This window comes from Dicentrarchus labrax, unplaced genomic scaffold (assembly GCF_905237075.1).
Source record: "Dicentrarchus labrax unplaced genomic scaffold, dlabrax2021, whole genome shotgun sequence".
NCBI lineage: Eukaryota > Metazoa > Chordata > Actinopteri > Moronidae > Dicentrarchus > Dicentrarchus labrax.
Window position 1 is genome coordinate 14,755,235 of NW_026136714.1, and position 21,245 is coordinate 14,776,479.

Here is a 21,245-nt window from a genome sequence, read left to right on the forward strand (position 1 = left end):
ATGCCTCACTGGCGACAGCATCATGGCAGGATTTATGTCATCAAGTGATTTAACATTGTTGTACTTTGTGTTACACACGCAGCCATCTATCTTTATATATTTAAACCCGTATAATATAACGTTAAAAGTTAACGTTGTAATAATAAGAGACGTTATATAAAAATGTCTAATTATAGACAATGTAGCCTGTGGGCATTAAATAAAAAAATCTAGCTATTAATTACGTTAAGTTTGGTAAGAAAAGCACGATTTGAACGGCTTTATCGCACACAGAAATTAAATAGACATACACATTTGTCCCCAAATCAAACATGAAAACTTTATCGTAAGTTTTTAGGAAAGATGTGATGCTCGTTAAAATTTAGTTGATTGACAATATGGTTCGCATCATCCAATCTTCTGATGAGCTACATACAACAGTACAACCTGAATTATTTACCTCACCAATAGTTTCTTAAGTATGACAAAAAAACATGAAAATGTTTTATACAAAAAACACATTTGCAAACAAAGTGAAATAAATACAATTTGCTAATTTATCATTGTTAACCCATTTATTTCACTCATACATGCTCAAAGTCAACAGTTGGGGGTTAACAACCCCACACAACACAACTGTTTCCCATGTTTTCTGTTTCCCTTAAATATTTTCTGAAATGTTTGCAATCATCCATATATTGAATCAAAGTTGTAATCCTAATATTCAAGTTGTGTCAAATATTAAAATATGTAACACCAAAATACAGTATTTCTGTTATCTGGTTGACTTTATTACTTTGAGCTACTGCTTTCAAAAAGTCTTCCTGAAAAGCACTGAAGATACAATGATGTCCTGACCTAACACACACATATAATCATTTTCACACAACCACATACTATAGATTCATCAAGTCTACCAGAGTAACAGTCATATTCACACAATCAATAACTGAGGAGGTAAATGTGTATCCTAATTAGTCTCAACCAATTATCATTGTCCCATATTAGTGTCCAGAACCAGAAACTGAGCCCATTAACCACAAATAATGTTTGCATCATTACATCTTACTCATACATTTGCCCAAATTGGAAGAGAAATTCTACACTCTTAGATTTCCATGGTGAATCTGATAAAAACAAACACTAAAATAGAGTAGCGATACTTCTGTCGTCTGCATGTGTAAACAACTAAACCTAAAAACACCTTTGCACAACTTGGCCAAAGTTTAAAACGGCAAAACTGTCATAATGCCTTGATGATAGCGGTTCTCACTGTTCATGATGGACGAACAAACAACTGTAACAGAAGCCGGTCCTCCTAAGGCATGTTATAATCCCTTTTTGGTATATAAAATATTACATTTACAAGTGTGGTTAAAAAATAAATTACTGTTGAGCATGATATGATAACTTGTCCAAACGTCTTCACAAAGATACACGACCATGGTGAACTAAACTTAAGGTAAAAACAAAATAACAATTTTGTTGTGCAGAGCACGGGTGTGTTTAGGTTTAAATTTCATTAATGGGGATGATTTCAACTTAACATAGAAAAAGTCTTCAAAACAAATAATTAAAATGACTTTCACAGTTGTTTTTCTTTTTCAATGACATATTTGACTGGTATACGATATATAAAGCGACACACTAACACACACATTTGTACACGTGTCTGATCTGATCTGTTTCCTGGAAAGCTGTAGCTTCTGATGTAACTGTAAGCCGTCCTTTGCTTCACTCGCTGCGGTCCTTTGGCTCTCTGTATTTGTAATGGATGTATTCAAAGATGTCTCTCTCACTATCCACCATGAGAGGCTCTCCTGCCACACCTACAGCAGATCGACAGAGAAAAATAGCTTATATCAAGAGCTGAAAAGCATGAATCACTGGTTACTGACTGATGACAGAAATCACACAGGGCTGGGACATAGCTCAACAAGTTCATATGTCACATTTGACAGAGACTCACCAGTGACTCCAAGTGGTCGAATGGTGTACTCATTAAGAGTGAAGCCCTTCTCCAGAGCATGAGTCCTCATGTTTTTGTTGAAGATATCACTTCCAGTGAAATACAGAACTCCACAGTAGTACTGGTCCTTGGGAATTAACCTTGAGGGAATTGAGACAAGATAGTTAGAGAGCAGGAATAAACGACTGATTAGAAGAACAAAAAAATGAAAAACAGAAGGTTTTTTCTTTAATGTTTTCGCAGTTAATCCAATTGTATGTAACTAGGCCTGTTTGGTATTGTACTAGGCAGATGCAATGTTTTAATTGGAAGATCACAGAGTTAATACCCTCAATAAATGTGTGTCATATGTTGTGACGAAGAAGCATCAAAATGAATCTCAACCCACTGACTCAGTCCGGGGTGTATTGCATAAATATGCATTGAATGCCTAGAACTGTAAATGTTAAGGAGCAATATAAAGTGGGGCACCTGATATCAATACGCCTGTGAAGGTACTCTTCCTCATCTTCATCACTCTGCTGCAGCTGGCAGACTCCCTAGAAAAACAAGATTCAGCACACCGTCACCACAGTCATGCGCTTCATGGGTTGGGTACAGTTACTGTACTAACTGCGTTACCATCCACAACATCAGACACATACAGCTGAGCACATGAGAGGAAATAAGCCCAGGCCTCACCATGAACTTGGTGTCCCCTTTGGACAGAGTGTCAGTCACAAACCCAATGGACTCCAAATGTTCGACCACTGAATGGAGGAGCTTGGGCTGGAAAAGAAGATAAATGGAACAAAATGAATGGTAAAAACTAAATTTATAACAGGATAAGTGAGCTACAGTGGAGAAGAGTCTCACCTGTTTCGCAGTCTCAGAGGTATAGTCGGGGTGGGTCAGTAAAATATCAATATCACCACTCGATGCAGCACCTGGAAATGATCAACATGTGTTCACAAGTTTGAACTCCTAACCTGAACTGAACACCAACTGTAATACACTTGAAGGGAAAGTTTTACCTCTCCTGTAGCTGCCACAGATTGTTCCAATATATTCTGTATCAATCTTCCCCAACTCTCCGAGGATAAGAGTCTAAACAAAGAACACAATGTAAGAACACACACAGGGAAAACAGATTTGAAGATAACAGAAAGAAACGTAAATGCTTCATCACCTCCATCTTTTCCATTTCAGCTCGTGGAATCCTTTTCTCAAATTCCTCAAAGTACCTGAAGGCAGGAAAATAATCCATTAAACACAGCTCATGTATCAATAGATGAAGACTTTAAGATATTCAAAGAGTTTATTTTGATACTGCTCAATTACACATTTAGAAACATTCAAAGAGCACTCAGACAAACTTACTTGAGTCCAATCTGTTGATGATGGTTTAGCTTGTGCTCAATCTTCTTCAGATCTAAAAATACAGGAGAAATTGCTCATTTGGATAAATACCAAAGCTAAATGTACACTGTGCACAGTCTTAATGAACATGCAATATATTGTATATCAAATAAGATATAAAGTCATACATATGAAGAATGAGATTAAACAAAATATTTGAACAATCGTAATGTGAGTCAGCTGCATAACAAACCGTCTAATGTCTTCACCCCTTCTTCAAAAAACTTCCTGGCGGCAGCAGGGCTAAAGTCAAGATCCAAGAGATTCAGTTAGTTATTTGTTCAATCTACATGAACAAATACATCTTAAAGTCGTGATGCATTTCACAGTAAATGTCCATATAAAAAACAAAACAGTTGTTTCTTTTGAGTTAATTTGGTACCACAAAGCCTTGCTATTTTTAAAACACACATTTTTTTTCATGTATGTAGCCATAGATATTTTATTCAACATTTAGCCAACTTCACGGAGAAGTGAATTCCTCTAACGGTACTTTAACATCTTAATGTTTTTGCTTTAATAATCCCACTATTGCCATTAACTTAAGGTTTATCTCATCTCATCTGTTTGTTTTTCTTCACTGTATAACATTAATTATTACTAATTTTATTTATTTAGTGTTTAGACATTTAGCTATAGATAAATGTCATAATTTAATCAGTAAGAAGTTGTCTAGGTTTTCTTTGAAGCAGGTCAATCATTCGAAAAGAACTCCATTCTTTCTTAACAGATACATCTTAACGATTCATTTGACTTATTTGTTTTCCCTGTTTCGTGTGTTGACTTACAAGTGCAATGATGTGATATTAAAATTGTTGTAATGCTACACACTTAAGACATACCCAATTCCAGTAACTCTGGTGAGGAAATTGATGGATGAGCTGGTGTCATCATTTCGAATCTAAAATATAAAAGTAGCACATCAGTCTTTGTAATGTGTTACAATAAAGCTATTATTAAACACATATACATCAATGTGCCATCAATCATGTCTTCCTACACACCAAGACTCACCTTTTCCAGTTTCCGTAGTTTCCCAGTTTGTAGGAACTCATCAATCTTTTCTGCTATTTTAGCTCCAACACCATCCTGTTGAGATGTGAAAACAAACATGAGGGTGCTGAATAGTGCGGCCTGCAGCAGTTACGTAAGATGTACAGTGTAGCTGTTGACAAAAATGTTCAGGCTACAGCAGAGGGCATCGCACAGCACACAACCACACTAACATGAGCACATTAGTGGTAGGGAGGACAAATAATGATGGAGTCAGTTCTGGTTTCCAGGCACCATTGCACTGAAATGAACTGTCTAAAAGCAGTACAGATTAAGCTCAATACAGAGAGATATATCAAAATATGACTCTAAGACGTAGTGAATCAAAAAGCAATCATTAGTTAGACCACCATACTACATGTATATAAACATAAAATAATTTTCTTAATAAAGCAATTCTTGATCAGGAGTTTGATGGATGTATCCATGCGTTCAAGGACGTGCAAGCCTCAAGCACAAGGGTGACATGATACACATACAGTATCAAACCGTGATACTGAAAAACACACTAAACAATACTGACAGTTTATATTTAACTATTCTTTATTATCATAACCTTTACAAAGGTGGGATTCATTACAGGACTGGACAATGCATTGCTGTGTCTCACTTTGTAGTTGCTACACAAAATTTAATAATGTGTCTGGACAATTGTCACCAGTTCAAATTGTCACATACTGTGTCACTAATTCACAAATGTGTGTGTGTTTTTTTTAAATAAAGGCAACAACTGAAGACCTTAAAACCAAGTTCAGTGCACACATACCAGTTTCTTGGCCTCTTCGCCATTTTTGATTTTGTTAGGGTACTTGGAGATGGTAGATGCTGCTTTCCTAGGCAGGGAATTAGCAAAATTAATTGTAAAAGATATATAAAGTATAACTCAGGTGTATGACATCAAATGTATTACACACTCAGTTGCCAATTTATCTGGTACCCCTAGCTAAAATAAATGCAGTCTAAGACAACAGCCTTGCAATAACTCCAACCTACATGTAGGTTATCATTATTATCACTGTTATTTCAACTGTATAGTCATTCTGGAGGCTGTAGTTTGTAGTGCTCTTTAACTATGTTGCATTATAATAAGAGGCGTTGTTGTCCACCACATTTATGTTAATGATGGTAGACAGTTACTAAATATTTTAAACATTTCAATATAAAGTGATCACTGGCCTTCACAGACTGCATTGGCTTTAGCTAATTGCGCAAAATAAAGAGGCAACTGAGTGCATGTTGTCCATGTATCCGATATATGTTGCTTCAGTAACATTACATCTCTTATCATTCGTTGTTTCGTGGACAAGAAAGAAATTCTCATCCTTAAACAAAGCAACACCGACTACTGAAGCATAAAGCTTACCTGTAAGCATTGTACTTGTGTATTGCCCTGTTGACGTTTTTCTCGTAATTGGCCAACTCTGGAAACAACAGGAGGACATCGCTTTATATTCACCTCAGACTTCTGTAGTTTATTGTTACTGTTTTATGGAGCTGCTAACTCAATAACTCAACTGAGGGCATTTAAATGGAAATACAATGAGTACCATAGCAGAGAAACACGGAATTTAGTTCCAAGCAAAAAGTCATATAGCATGCGTTTTCAAACGAATACTTTCTACTTATTAAACTACATATATTTTATCTTCAGACATTATTTTAACTATAAACAGAACCCAGTTGTTATGCTAGCTACAGTTAGCTAAGCTAAACCGTCTTCACGTACCGACAAGGAAGTCTGTTATTCCCTCATTCAGGGATTCCTGCGGCGCTTTCCTCTTGCTCATTGTTGACTTCACAAACTCTCAAATGTCAGCCACAAATTCAAACAGTCTTATATGCATGCATGGAAAGTTGAGAGACCTCTTTGTAATCTTGGCTAACAAGCTAACCTAGCACCTTAGCTAGCTCGAGCTGAACAATGAATGACTGAACGACGTGGAGGGGGGGGGCGTGCGTAATACGTCACAGGTACGCAAAGTGTTGACATGAGTTCATCTTCAAATAAATAAAACTACTTTGACACTGGCACTCTGAAACATTTCGACTTTGTGCAATTTTTAATATCCAATCATTTAAAAATACACATATGACTTCACAAAAATCCTTACAAACCAGCCAGTTTTACATAATAATAAAACAAATCATCTCAACAGACGGTAGCCTAATGGAGCTATTGGTTTATGCTGTTACCTTTACAGTGCATCTGCTCATTTCTTCTTCAGAGAGAAACCTGCATATTATTCAGTAGCATGTATGTTGTTCTTAAAGTAACTGATCATCAGTAACCTCGATTGCTGATCTTATATAATAATCACTCATTATAAAATATAAAATTTTCAAGTTACAAAAAGAAAACACTCCTAACATTAAAATAATCGTCTATTATACAAGGTTCAGTGTTGTGTTACGTAATGCAACTACAAAAGGAAAATTAATCACAATAAAGCAGTGGATTTACTGCTTTATCTCTTCCTCTTACAACTTTTTCCCTCATGTGTTAGGAGTCTACTTTTAGATAAACTTTTTCCCTGGAGAATATTTTAATGGCCTCCTCGATTTCAGAAAGCCTACAATCAAGATGAGCCCGACGTGAGCGAACACTTAGACTGTCAGCTTTGAGAGGCAGCGACAGCAGCTCTGTCACCAGGGAGCGATGGGCTGAGGAAAAAAACAGAAGAAAACAACAGAATTAGTGAAACAAATATTCACTAGATGTTGTACTTCAGGGTATAATGTTGCCATCATTCATGTAACGGCAGAGGCAAAACACAACAGACACATACTCTCTTTGAGGGACTTGAGTGTCTCCTGTCTCTCACTCTCACGCATCAGGGTGTGACCAGCCGGGACTGTAGGATCAGGTGCGTTCCTCCTCCTCTCCTCCTCCTCTTTATGCCACTGCTCCTTCCTTTCTGCAAGACTGAGTGTGTGTTAAAGTGTCAATGAAAACGAGGAGCAGGAATGAGCAACAGCAGTAAAAAGGGAGTCACAAATGTCAAAACACACCTGTAGCATGTTTTTACTAAACTCACAAATTTTGAATTGATTAGGATACTGATTGCGATTGTAAGGTAAGGAGGTAAGACATCGAATAAGAATACTCACTACTGAGGCACCTGTCCCTTGACTGCACTGGGGACTGGCTTTTCTTGGAGGTTCGTCAGGGATTGGGACCGACGCAGCACAGTTTTTGCTGCAGCCCGGGCATTGTGTTTTATGAAGTCTATGGACTCACCTTGCACCTGTAACCGTATCCACATATAACAATGTATGGAATTAAAACAAAAAGGAAACATTGCAGATACCCAACAGAGAGAAAAATGCATATGCATCTTATTTGTTCAATAAACAGATAAGAGTTGCAAGCCTTACAGCTGTCTTGTCAACTTCTTTGACTGAAAAAAATATTAAATTCAATCAATATAATATACCTCTTATTGTATCAATAACTAAACATTTATTGGCAATTCTCACTTGCAAATTCTGATCCGGTGTAGAGTTGCAGGAGGTCCTTCGTTGCAAAGCTCGAGGAGAGGTTTTTGAGTGGGGTCTTGAAAGGGCAGTAGATCCACCATTAGAGTGGGCCTTCAGAAAGTTTTGACACTGTGGTTTTGCAGTTGGACTAGAAACCTGCATGAAAGAGACTGGATTAAGAGTAATGCAGAGGAAATATTAATAATTCAAGGACTTCCATCTTTCACAGACATGCCCCTTACCTGTAGCTGGACCATCACTCTGGATGGGACGTTCTGGTATTTGGAGGAGGTCCAAAGAGCTTTGACTGGAACCGGACGAGACTGTGCTCTCTCAGCCTCGTGCTCTTTGCAGCGTCTCTGGATCTCCCTGAGCCGACGCACATTCTCTTTACCAAAGTCGTGTATCCGCTGTTCTAAGGGTCAAGAAATGTTGTTTAAATTACTTTTTAATATTTATATATGGCTGTGGTGCTCAATCAAAATTAAAACTATAAATGAGAAGATAGACCATCCTTAAAGACAAAACAATTAATTTGCACTTACTCTGTTTGGGAACAGGAGTGATAGAGACGCCGTCTAGTTTGAGTAGTTCTCCTACCACCCCTCTCTGTCCTCGCTCCAGAATATGGGTGGCATTAGGGCTAATACGGGGACGATGTTCTGGGGTACGAGCACTGTAGCAGCCAGGGTACAACACAGGATCTGGAGCGAGTGGCCCTGAGAGGAGCACCAATGTCCCATCGTGATTACCCTCTAAACGGCCACGAGCTGTAGAAGGAAAGAAAAAACTAAACATGTCATTTGAGGCTAATGTTTGGTTCATAAAACAATGAGCTCTCCAAATGTTCAAACACATGAAGACAAGATGTTACTCTAAAATACATATGATGGATCTGGGCCCTCATTTATTAAAAGAACTCCCAATATATACAATGCTGGCTGTCACAATATCAAACTTTCACAAAATGATCATCATGGCCAAAACAATTCAAGATAACAATGTTATTGCAATTCAGACAAAACATTGGGGGAAATCTTTAACTTTTATTGTGTGTTTTGTCACTTATTTGGCAAATAAATTACACTCGTCTGTTGCACTGGCAACCAGCCATAACTGCACCTACTATGTTGTAGTGTGAACCTCAAATCGCTTTAGGTGATGTAATATTTTACACAATACTATCATATGTGTATTATTAAAATATCACTATTATCATCAATATCGGTATATCACGATATCCCTAATTCCAAGTTGTGTAGTGTGAAATCTAATAAAACAACACATCCCACTTAAGCTTATAGATAATAAGTTTAGGACCCAGAATCACTAGAAAATAACACACTTTACTCTCTTAAAGGGGGCTTTTAATATAGCAGAGGCCTGTGGCTGCATCTAACCTGAAGCAGGTCGTTTGTAGTACTGAGGAAACAGAGAAGGATCTGGGGGGATTGGCCCAGATATTGATGAAGGTCCTTCACACATCTGAAGCTGTAAATTGGAAACAACAATAAAAATAAAAAAATAGACAATTGATTAATGTTACTTAACAAGCAAGATATAGCCAGCGATTTCAATAGGCCCGCTGGTGTTGTAATAACTGTATCTGTTGATCAGTACAGACCATTAGTGGCTATCTATAATAACCTGGATAAAATGAACAGCTATGAACACCGCTGTGCTTTACATTGCTTTCTAACCTTACCTAACGCTATATTATTGATTAGCTTGTTGTAAAGTTAGCTATTAGTTAGCTGATTATCACCACGGGCTCTGTCGACGTACTGCCGCCACACAAACACAAATATCTGCAAAAGCTTACGCGGACCAAACAAGTGCAACCGATTATGATGCATAAATTAATCGAGTTAATGAGTTTACCTTTAATATCTTGTCCTATTTATCAGTGGAGGATTTCGTTCACGCAGACCGATGACGCCGAGGTATCAACACTTGTTTCCATATGCGTCACCATGGTAACGGTGCAGCCGCTCACAGAGCTAGACCGGACAGAAGTAAACATTTCACCCAAATCACCTCACTGTGTCTCATTTCCTACAAACAGTTGGGTTTTAATGAGAAATAAGACACAGACACCGCGGTAGACCACCAGTAACAGCCTACAAATAGCCTGCTACTTCGCATTGTCGGTTAAAATTGTGCCGCATTCATTTGGAGACTAGCCATGAACTACTTCTTGTTAATTAACGTACACTAATAATAATGCGATAATTATATCAATAATAATAATAATAATAATGCCTAGGCCTAATACATAACTCACACCCAATCAACTGGTAGTTAGTCTCTTACCCCTCTTCCTCTGCCTTTGGGGCAGTTTTGAGTTCTAGCAGGTGTATTTCTGCTGTAATCCCGGTGTGATGTCCTAACGTTCCCTGAGTGTGGCCTTTCAGGTTTGCCAAAAAAAAAAAACCCTCGTAATTCAGTACGACGGTCACACCCAACCCCCAACAATGGCCCTCTTCTTAACTATTCCTAACCTGAATTAAAGCATAGCCATCTGATTGCTGGAGCATGCTGGTAAAGATACACTGGATACATTCTGAGATTAAGGTCTGCCTGAAAGCATAGTATAGGGCACGAAAAACCCTTTCGTCCTAGGGGATATTATGCTAGAGGTCATTGCCCCCGAGTGGTGTAAGAGTTTTATTACACCAAAACAAATGCAGCATTTCCACAGTTGTGCCTCTCACTGTTGTTTCACAGTGGCAGTGACTATAATAATATAAATATATAATACAATTTTGTTTGCACTGCATATAATAAGCTCTGTGTTGCAGCTGTCCCATTAACTCATTTTTAATTACCAAATTGTACACAAATCTAAATAAACTGTATTTCAAGTGACAATGTATTTTTGGAAAAGGTAGAGTCCGTTGCCTCAGGGTAATAGGCATAATAATCAAAATATTTTATAGATAAATATTGGACATGAATAGTCCATCACAATAAAACGTTACTTTCAGTTACTTCATCATAATCAACTTTATTGGCCAAGTATACACATATACAAGCAATTTGACTCAAAAGAAATATACATAGACATACAGCTAAAACAAGGAGAACAAGCCAAACAAGAATAGGTAAAAAAATAAAAATAAAACAAAGAACTTTAATGTACACACAAGTGGGTGCAAAATCTAGGTGCGTGTAAATAAATAAATAGTAAATAAATATATCAAAGGAACAATGAACAATTCACAGTACACATGAATTTCCATGAATAGCCTATCATAAGATCATTAGACTGATATCATCGGACAGATCGTCCAACCCAAACTACACATACTGAGCACTAAACATCTCCTCAGCGTCAATGTTCACAATGTGAACACTTAGTACATATGTAAAACATTTACGAACAGTCTCTGCAGTTTGATAAAGTTGTTTTTTTTTTGCTCAATGTCAATTACACAACGGCCCCGCCCTCGACCGGAGGTCTGACTTGCGCCTGCCCAGTCCGCCTGTCTCTGCTGTCTCCTTCACTGTGTCCCGTTGCACCCAAAGGCGTTGTTAGACTCTGCACGCTCCGCCCCATAAATAAAGGTAAGAAATAACTAACTATAGCGGATTGCTATTTTCAAAAAGTTATTGTCCTCTTTTAGGTTTATCTGCATAAGGATTTAGTTGTTGTCAATTGTCGCTTGACTGTCAGTGAGATATGAGTCACACATAAAGGGGCGGGAGTGCAGCAGCAGCCGCAGCGGGTATGCCAAGGTTTTAATGCCAGTCCAGGCCTCTATAAACCATTAGTTCGCTAAAATACTCATCTGGAAACGGCCTGAAGACGAATTTCCCTTAAAGGGAGTTTTTTCTGACCAAAATGTGGTTGCAAAATGTGATGGTGACAGGGTAAAGTAGTAAAGTATTTTCGCATGTTTTACCATAACATCCAAAATGTAACACTGAAAATATATAATTCTTTTAGTTTTATAAGAAGGTAGCTGCAGTTGTGGTAAACCTCCCAGCAGACAACAGACGTTTTACAGACGCACGAACAATGGAAACCAGAGGTGGACGCATCTGGCAAATTAAAATACTCCATTAATGGGACATGGCAACGTGATGCCATAAATCTTGTCTTATCTGGCTGTTTGTGAAGACGCACAAGGTCCAAGAGAAAGCTACATAAGTAGAACCGCTATCGTTTGTCACCTTTACGCACGCCCTTCAGACACAGTGGTAGTGACCCACACTGGGTATTTATTAGGTAAATTAAAAATCATGGCTATCTTAGATGAATGAGTGAAAATGAAACCTGTATAAAAACCTGTTAAACTGTTAATTGCTGGTATTAGAAAATGTAGGTAATTTATTTTATTTTTAAGACAAAAAACCTAATTAATAACATTATTTGTCCCATTGATAGACAGGTTATTACACACACAGCAGACTCCAACTGTTGTCATTGTACACCTTGAAACACACTGGATGTGACTCTCATACTGAAAGGGTCATACATTGGAACAAGTATATCACTACCTCATGCACTTTACATTCAAACTATAAATTGTCTCAGTGTAACTTGACTACACTTGACCTTATCTTATACCCACAGATTCCTCCCGTTATACACACACACACACACACACACACACACACACACACACACACACAAACACACACACACACACACACACACACACACACACACACACACACACACACACACACACACACTTGGTTCCACCTTATCTGAAGGTTTGGCCAGTGTTGAATAACTGCCTGTTTACACAGTTCTATAGTTTTCTTGTTCAGTATCTGTTCAAAGGGGTCTGTTATCATTAACCTGCTCAATTCTTCAAGTTAAATTATTAAATAAATGTCAAATTTTTTGCCAAAATTATCAGTTGTTTAGATAGTAAGACAGATGAAACCCCAATACCAATTATCATGATTGATTAGACATTAATTAGGTAAAAACATCAAACACACTGGCTTCAACTTTACAAATACAAGCACTCAATGGCTTTTCTCCAATTTATATCAACAGATATGAACACTTAAGTTTGATATATTAACTGAATAATCTCTAGTAGGTTCCTCAATAAAGATAACTGCAGGTAGTTGCAGAGCAGTAGCAGTTTATGTAGCCTTACAAACTCTGTGAGAGGACAAACAGAATCAGTCAACTGAAAATTATTATAACCAAAACACTGGCAATTTACACTGATGTATTTATAACATATTAACATCTGTACCTGAAGTAATATTGCATTAAAACTAATATAATACAAAAAAATGTTAAACCAACATGGTAAGATAGGTAAGTGAAAAAAATACAGACTTTGTGCTGTTTTTAAAAAAACTGTATTTTAAAAATGTTCTGTTTTTGATTGTTGACAACCATAACCACCATCTTGTTGTTTTCCTTTCACATACCTCTTTTGTTTATGGGTGTCATTTTGACCTTTGAGCTCAGTCAAGGCTGTCATATGGTTGCAGCTCATGAATGTATTAGTGAGTGTGAACTAGAGTATGTTTGTATATAAATACAGCGTAGAGGTACAATACAGACAAATAAATCCATATTTATAGGGGTTTTAACTGGCTGAACCTGGAGGAGGACACACGTTGAAACTCTAGTCACATGTGTTGTAGTGTTAGGTTCACCTGAGCTATATTTAGAGCCGACCGTTGAGGCTGAGAGATGAAGGCTGGGAGGGACAGGGTCAAAAATGGACTGTGCAGTGGAGGAGGTGTGGGGGTACGGAGTCGAGAAGGAGTGAGTGTCTGTTGGGTGAAATGACAAAGACAGTCCAGAAACTGCACGTGGTCAGCTGGCACACAGTTGCTTAGAGAAACACTGAGACAGCCAGAGACAGACATGATCAGGTGTTTCTGTGTGATAAAGACGGAGATCTTAAATACCTCGAAAATGTATTTTCTCAGTGAATTCCTTACAATAAGCGATGGGTTCCTGCAAGACCACATAATGTTCTGCAGAGTTCACTTGAGAGATTTCTGTTTTTGTGGTTTTGTCTTTGTTTTTCTCTCGGTTTGAAGTGGGTGGGGCTTTGTTGGAAAATGCTGATGTCACATACCTCCATGCACCAATGAGAGTTTAGCAACATTTCAATCACACTCTGACGAACGTTGTTGGGGTTGCTTGTTTATCTTTCCAGTACTGTCAGTCTGTGATAATCGACTTCTTTCACAGCAGCCATTTTGACAAGAAATAGTAGGGTAAACACAGGTGTTACCAGTGGTACTAATTAAGGCTCTGTTACATTCAGGTCAAACAGTGTCAGGGTGCTGCTATGTGAAAACAATGTGAAAGGGAATGAACATGCAGAGATTTACCACCTGAATCTAGAGCTTCCCTCAGATTTATGGAGCTTTATAGTGAGTTTCGGCTCATTGCGTGGCTGTCCGATCCACAACTTTACTGTTTTGGTTCACACTGTACACTACCTGCCCAGCATCTAACAGCAGACAGACACATTGACTAGCTGGTGGTGAACATAGTGCAGCAGTTAGCAGCTAAAGAGACAGATATTTCCTTCAGGAGGTGCTAGAGAACAAAACAGCTAAAAGAGAGTATTGGACTCCATGAGGTGGACAGAAACCGAAACACACAGACTGCTGGATGTGTAAAGTAGCAACTGTTTGCTAATAAATTCACCATTTCAACCAACTTAAGATGTGATGTCAATGTCCTGTTTTTTTCCGCTGCACCCAAGTGGCCAAAAAAAATCTGTTCAACAAACAACTAGGGATGATTCCCAACTTCAGTTCTGACAGCTGCTTGTTTAGTCATAAATATTTTATTTAAACAGAAATATTCCTGATTTGAAACCAAGTTTTCACAGAAGATTCAAGAGAGATTACAGTATATAGGACTCTGCTTATGTTTCCTGTAGGTGTCATGCGCGAGATGAATGACCCTGTGTCAAGTGTCAAGTTACTGCTACACAGCAGCTTTAACTTGTTGATGTAATAATTGTGGGCAGAAGCTTACCTGTATGATGTGCTGCTCTTGTATAACACAGTGGCACAGAAGTCAGATCATCATTTTTTACCCTTAATGCAGCTAATCAGTATGCTTTGTCTGATAAAAATGCCATCTCTCAGTGGCACACAAGGGCCGTACATAGACCTTATCATGTTCAAATGCTGCGCACAAAGTACACACATTCATCATCTGCTGGCCTATGCACATACCGTACAATATGATGCAATAGTTGGCCATTTCCATGCATAGAAAGGAGCCCTGACTGAATGTTAAAGAAACATAACAATATTCACAGACAAACCCACATATTGTTCTCTGTTGCTGTCAAAACAGTGCAGGACTACTTGCCAAAGTTTTCTCTTGTCCCTCCTTGTAATTCCCTCCTCTAAAGAGTCATGGAAGAAAAAGGAGTGGAGAGTATGGTGCAGCAGGACAAGACAGGAAAAGGCAAGCAGGCAGAGAACAAAGACCACTGTGTGACATGCCAGCACCACGCACCTAAGGGACATGGTGAGTGGGGGGGGGGTATAGAGACAGAGACAGATGATGCATCATCAGGGTCCCTGGCTTGAGCTTTGGCTGCAATGACATTAAGCTCTTGAGGCCAGATTTGGATATTCCACTGTGTTTGATTGCAGTGACAGCATTTAGATTTTCTGCACTGGTTCAATCATCGATTCATTAGTTTATACAGGTTGCATTACCCTAAGCAAAGTCTCCCTCTGCAGAAAAGATGTGATCGGTGAGATTAATAGTAAAGAGAGCAGCAGGACAAGAGCTCAGAGAGGAAAGGTCAGTAGTAAAAGAAATAAACCAGCTTTAGGTTATAAATCAATGCAGGATATTCTAAATGTTCCTACAAAGTCACCTTGTCAAAAATGTCTTCATCACACACACACACACACACACACACACACACACACACACACACACACACACACACACACACACACACTAACCCAGGGGACCCTGATGTCTGTCTGAAGCCCGGTGCAGTGCAGTGGTGTGCAGAAGTGGTAGTTGCTGACTAACCAAACCTGCTTCTGCTTAGGTTAGCTCTGCTGCATTGGCTTGCATAGTGTTTCTTTACACATCATACATATTATATCTCCTTTCCTCCACAAAAAAGCACAGCATACTGGGAATGTTATTCATGTTGAAATACAGTCTTGCAGCAAAATGTCTCTGTTGTCTGGCTGTGTGATCTTTTAAAAATATTTGCTCTTGTACATTTCTAGTACCTCCTCATAGAGAATCACTCCCATTAGTTTAACATCCTCTGCTGCTTGCTAATGGACTGCTGCCAGGCAATCAATAGGGGTCACATGGAAGATGGAGGGGGAGGACAGGCCCCCTCTAGATGGCAAAGGGTCTCCCAGCTGAGACAAATATTTATACTGATGTATGCTGTCTGGTTGTTTGCAAGTAGATCTTTGGTAGAAAATGCTATCTGTAGTGCTTCGTGTGTGAGGTCAGCTCTTTTCATGTGTTCATGCACATGCAGGTTGCATTGCTCAGCTTCCACAAAAGTGCAGAGCTCCATGTGAGGTATTCCGCTTGTATTTGTTTGTAGCATTTGTTCCAGCATTTGGATTTAAAGGGGCACTCCACTGATTTTTCATAAGTTCAGTTTAGTCCTCATGGGGGGTACTACTCAGTCTGTGATAACACTTGTATACTGACTATAATAATACATTCTGTGACAGGGTTGAGAGAAAAGTTGTTAGAGGAGTATAAAAGATGTGGGTGTAGGTAGGGATTGACACCATGACTCTGTGGAGTTGCATTAAGGGAAATTTATTTATCACAACCCATGCTACTGACTTCAAAAATCTGGATATTTCCCTAAAATCTGTCCATTGTGAGACCTCCAACTTTATGAAAATACATTATTCAATTGCTGGCGTATCCCTTTAATTATGCATTTAGACAGATTGATGCAGTGGATTTGTACTTGTATGTCCCTTTTATTGTTGTGAAGAGATTGTAAAAACCTAATGTGCATGTCTGTTTCCTCAGGCACAATGGCTGTCCCTCCTGCATACGCAGATCTGGGCAAATCTGCCAAAGACATCTTCAACAAGGGCTATGGTAACTCAAATTCTCTTAACGTATACTATTGCTATGATGTTACTTTTTTTTTAATATTAGAGAACATTTTGTTTGCTCTGTCACTTTAAATGCAAGTTTATTTTTGCTGCAGCTGTTTTAGAGCCACGCCGTGCTGTGCAACGATGTGAGTTATTTTTCCAACCTTCTGTTCCTGTGAATTTCCCTAATGTCCTAATGTGTCCCCAGGCTATGGAGTTCTGAAGCTGGACGTTAAGACAAAGTCCCAGAGTGGTGTTGTAAGTACTACTGTTGTCTCTGTAAGCATTGTGTGTTTTAAGTTTCATGTTCAGGCCTCTCTCTTAGCACTCTGTGGTGTGGATCAAATGGCTGACTCATTGCCTCGCAGCATTTCATGTCAGAGTGTGTTTGCTGTCTGACATGTCCCCGGTCTAACCTACAGAGTCAGCACTGTCTGCAGTCTACACCTTACTCTTTTTCCTCAAGCAAGATGTTGTGCCATGATGGGGAAAGAGTGGCACTGGGTGTTTAGTTTGCTCCAGACAAGCTGTGTGTCTGTTGCTGTAAACCTGTTGCCATGGTAAAACCATAATGAGCACTTGCATTGAGAGTTTCCTTCATGCCACAAAACTCAAACCTCATTGAAAAAAACATTGTAAACATATTCCCTCTGCATCTAAACTCACAGGTTTCCGCTTTCTGTCGTGCTGCTTTTCATTTTCCCACTTAGCAGATACATTTCCGCATGTAAACTCTGTGTGGTTCTCCCTAACTTTCTCTCTTTTCTCTTTTTTTTCTGCTTTCCTCTTTGGATGTTCCTGTCAGATGGTAAGAGAGAGCGTGTGCGTATGTAATGATTAAACACAGGTGCACTGCAGGGTAAGCCAGCGATACCCCATTATGTGTTTGTGTGCAGATGATGTGTGCAGGCTTTCTGCCAAGTGTTTTTTTTTTTTACAGCAGTAGCTCGTCTAAGTGGCACCTTTATCTCAGCTCCAGCGACTGTAGCACTGATTCCTCAAACACACTCACAACCAACCTCTCCCTCACAGTCCTGCCTATATTTTCAGTTTTCCTTATTTCTCCATCTTAAAGGTGTAGTTCTTCTTTTAATTAACCAGCCATACAAACTTGAGAGGGATTGTGTGGCAGAGGAAACACAGAGAAGCAATGCTTATTTCCCACGTCTTTGTTTTTTCTTATTTTCTTTTCCCTGTATGCTTTCTCATCCCTTCTTCCTCTAGTTTCTGTAGTCTCTAATGTGGCAATGTACCTTTCTGCTTCCCTTTCCCACTTCATTTTCCATCTCCCCCTTCATCACTCCATCCTTCTTTTGTTCTGCAGGAGTTTGCCACCTCCGGCTCCAACAACACAGACACAGGGAAGTCAGGAGGCCACCTGGAGACCAAGTACAAAGTGAACGAGCTGGGCCTTAACTTCAACCAGAAATGGAACACAGACAATACTCTGACCACAGAAATCACCATGGAGGACCAGGTAGAGTCAAACAAACAAGATAGTAGTCATTTAAATTACTAGGCTATTTAGAATATACAATATATTCACTTTCAGATAAGAGTATTAGCTCATCGCCTGTGTCTCCTTGTCTGTGTGTCTGTCTGTAGCTGGCTAAGGGCCTGAAGCTTAGTCTGGACACGTCGTTTGTGCCCAACACCGGGTAAGAGCACTCCTGTTCATGCTTAGTAGTTTTCAATGTCTTCAATAAATTAACCAATACAGATATAAACATATAAAATATGCAGCACCACGTTCTAGATGACTATCCCTCTTTCTTTGTTATTCCTTCTGCAGCAAGAAGAGTGCTAAGCTGAAGACCGGCTACAAGCGTGACTTTGTCAATGTGGGCTGCGATCTGGACTTCGACATGGCTGGTCCCACCGTCCATGCAGCTGCTGTGCTGGGCTACGAGGGCTGGCTGGCAGGCTACCAGTTGGCTTTTGACACTGCCAAATCTAAACTGACCCAGAACAACTTTGCCCTTGGATACAAGGCTGGTGACTTCCAGCTTCACACCAGCGTGTGAGTTACTGTATCTTAGTAAAGAGGGGCATCAATTAGAAATGGTACATTGGATGAGGTTCATACTAATATCCATGGCTGCTAGTCTTTACCCTTTTCTGTGTTTTGTTTTTGTATTTCAGTAATGATGGCACAGAGTTCGGTGGCTCCATTTACCAAAAGGTGAATGGCAACTTGGAGACAGCAGTCCACCTTGCCTGGACAGCTGGCAGCAACAACACACGCTTTGGAATTGGAGCCAAATACCAGCTGGATAAGGATGCCTCCCTGTCTGTAAGAACTGACTTCAAAACATCATGGACACATCTAAAATGACAGATTCAAATGGTTAAATTTAGGATTAGCAGTGACATTGACTGTAATCTAAGATAAATGCACACAATGACAATGCTATCATACTAATGTTTAACAGGTATATTTGTTTACAATGTTCCACGTTAGCATGTTAACATTTGCTAATTAGCTCTAAACACAAAGAAATGTCATTAGTTTTGCAAGTATTTAGTCATAAACAAAAAGAGTGAAAATCTTGACCTGATAATATAATAATAATAATAAAAAGTCAGGGGATCACCAAAGTTATTCCAATTCATTCTGAGGGGGATATCAATGTGTTTACCAAATAGGGTGATAGTTTGTTAAGCTTTGTCACTAACATCCAAAAATGTCAAACTGCTTGTGGCACTAAAGGAAAAGTCAGAGGATCACCAAACTCAGAAGGCTTAATCCTTTGGGGACCATTAATGTTTGTACAAAAGATCATGGACATCCGTCCAATGTTTGTTGAGATACTTCAGTCTGGACCACAGTGGTAGATAGACTACCAGACCAACAGGCTAACATTGCCTTGAGCAACACTGCGAGACTCCCTAAAACCACATTCACTGTGCGTAACTACCTGACATACTTTTCAAGCCGTCGTCTTAACTCCTCTGCAGTTGTTGACCTGATGTATCCATGTATATGATATGAATTATGTAACTGCATTCTAGTTCCCATCAATCTACTCTCTTAAACAGGATTATCTCACCTGTCCACAATGTTTTGTTTCTCCTCACAGACCAAAGTTGACAACGCCTGCCTTGTTGGAGTTGGATACACACAAACCCTCCGGCCAGGTTAGCTGATTTGCCTATTACTGTTTTCTATAACAACAATCCGAACAGCATAGGCGTGGTTATATGATACATAATCTGACACTCTTCCCTGCAGGAGTGAAGCTCACCCTCTCAGGTCTGATTGACGGGAAGAACGTGAACGGCGGTGGACACAAAGTCGGCATGGGTTTTGAGCTGGAGGCATAAAAAGATTCATTGGGAGGACAGACGAGAGGAGAGGAAAGTAACCCAGGAGAAGATTGAAGAACCCAAATGTGAAAACACAGCAAAAGGTCCACTCAGTGACACGTAAACACATCTTCCCTCTGAGTCCTACACACATATGCACACATTCTTTGGCCTTAACCCTGAAACCCCAAGCAGCCTCCAGGACCTCCAGTACTGTAATTTTAAAGGAATCAGACATATTTTTATGTTGGTTATTTTTTTAAATTTGACATTATTTACAGGTCCCACAACCAACTTTTGAGCATACATTATCAGAGTACAACAAAAGAACAGACTTGTCAACCAGGGAATTCATGCAAACCCCTGTTCTCCAAACAATGTGCTACTCATTACCAGTTTGACCAGACAAAGTGCACTTTAATAAAGCATTTGTGTCTCAGACATATCTGTATTCTTTCTGAAATAAGATTTGAAGCACCTTCTTATTTTGACTGTGTGGTCAGATCATTTTTTGTTCAGACATACTCTGGGTTTTAGACATTAATATGATTATTAGAGGAAGCTTGTTTTGGTATATTGTGGTTTTGTTGCATGCTTTCAAGGCAAGATGGACGTTTTTTATTGACAAGTACAGTGACTGTAAACAAATGCAATAAAAGCTGGAGAGAATTAAGCAGAAAAGACAAAGAGTGGCTGATCCTTCTCAGACTGGGTGGACTGACTTTGATTCCACCATTTGACCTCAATAACACAGTTAAAAACTGTGAACCTTCAGTTGCCTAAATGTCTATTTTTCAGGTCCTGTTTGGTAAAAGGGCCGATGGCAATTTGGAACTCTGTCACCTCTTTGTCTTGTCTTGTTTTGTGTCCTATACCTGTTCAGCCTTTACCACTACATTTCACTTTATCTGTGCTGTGCTTTGTATAGGAGAGTTAGTCAACAGTTAGGACCTCAACCTGATTTTACTGAATTAATGGAATAAAGAATGGAAAAACA

General features: G+C 39.1%; 3 protein-coding genes across 6 annotated transcripts; 1 reads left to right on the plus strand and 2 right to left on the minus strand.

Moving 5' to 3' along the window:
* Window positions 1-535: 535 nt before the first annotated feature.
* Window positions 536-6,351, minus strand: polb (polymerase (DNA directed), beta). The gene is made up of 14 exons (XM_051423043.1): window positions 6,126-6,351; window positions 5,763-5,820; window positions 5,166-5,232; window positions 4,361-4,435; window positions 4,189-4,247; window positions 3,540-3,589; window positions 3,308-3,359; window positions 3,117-3,171; window positions 2,962-3,034; window positions 2,804-2,874; window positions 2,630-2,716; window positions 2,420-2,487; window positions 1,949-2,088; window positions 536-1,808 (listed from the first exon to the last, which is right to left on the minus strand). Exons 1-14 carry the CDS (start codon window positions 6,184-6,186, stop codon window positions 1,714-1,716), a joined length of 1,011 nt encoding a protein of 336 aa, XP_051279003.1. The 5' UTR covers window positions 6,187-6,351; the 3' UTR covers window positions 536-1,713.
* An 85-nt stretch (window positions 6,352-6,436) lies between these two features.
* Window positions 6,437-10,402, minus strand: enkd1 (enkurin domain containing 1). 3 transcript variants are annotated; one of them, XM_051423041.1, is made up of 9 exons: window positions 10,190-10,399; window positions 9,758-9,876; window positions 9,277-9,367; window positions 8,422-8,646; window positions 8,119-8,291; window positions 7,877-8,032; window positions 7,508-7,644; window positions 7,186-7,322; window positions 6,437-7,060 (listed from the first exon to the last, which is right to left on the minus strand). In XM_051423041.1, the coding sequence occupies exons 3-9, from the start codon at window positions 9,359-9,361 to the stop codon at window positions 6,900-6,902; spliced, it is 1,074 nt and encodes a 357-aa protein (XP_051279001.1). In that variant the 5' UTR covers window positions 9,362-9,367; window positions 9,758-9,876; window positions 10,190-10,399; the 3' UTR covers window positions 6,437-6,899. The 3 variants fall into 3 exon arrangements, with proteins under 3 accessions (XP_051279001.1, XP_051279002.1, XP_051279000.1); XM_051423042.1 differs by lacking the exon at window positions 9,758-9,876 and having other exon boundaries at window positions 10,190-10,402; XM_051423040.1 differs by lacking the exon at window positions 10,190-10,399 and having other exon boundaries at window positions 9,758-10,125.
* A 913-nt stretch (window positions 10,403-11,315) lies between these two features.
* vdac3 (voltage-dependent anion channel 3) lies at window positions 11,316-21,245 on the plus strand. Of its 2 annotated transcripts, XM_051423628.1 has the most exons (10): window positions 11,319-11,443; window positions 15,244-15,362; window positions 16,872-16,943; window positions 17,151-17,200; window positions 18,267-18,419; window positions 18,548-18,600; window positions 18,735-18,962; window positions 19,085-19,235; window positions 20,023-20,080; window positions 20,175-21,245. In XM_051423628.1, exons 2-10 carry the CDS (start codon window positions 15,248-15,250, stop codon window positions 20,264-20,266), a joined length of 972 nt encoding a protein of 323 aa, XP_051279588.1. In that variant the 5' UTR covers window positions 11,319-11,443; window positions 15,244-15,247; the 3' UTR covers window positions 20,267-21,245. The 2 variants fall into 2 exon arrangements, with proteins under 2 accessions (XP_051279589.1, XP_051279588.1); XM_051423629.1 differs by lacking the exon at window positions 15,244-15,362 and having other exon boundaries at window positions 11,316-11,443.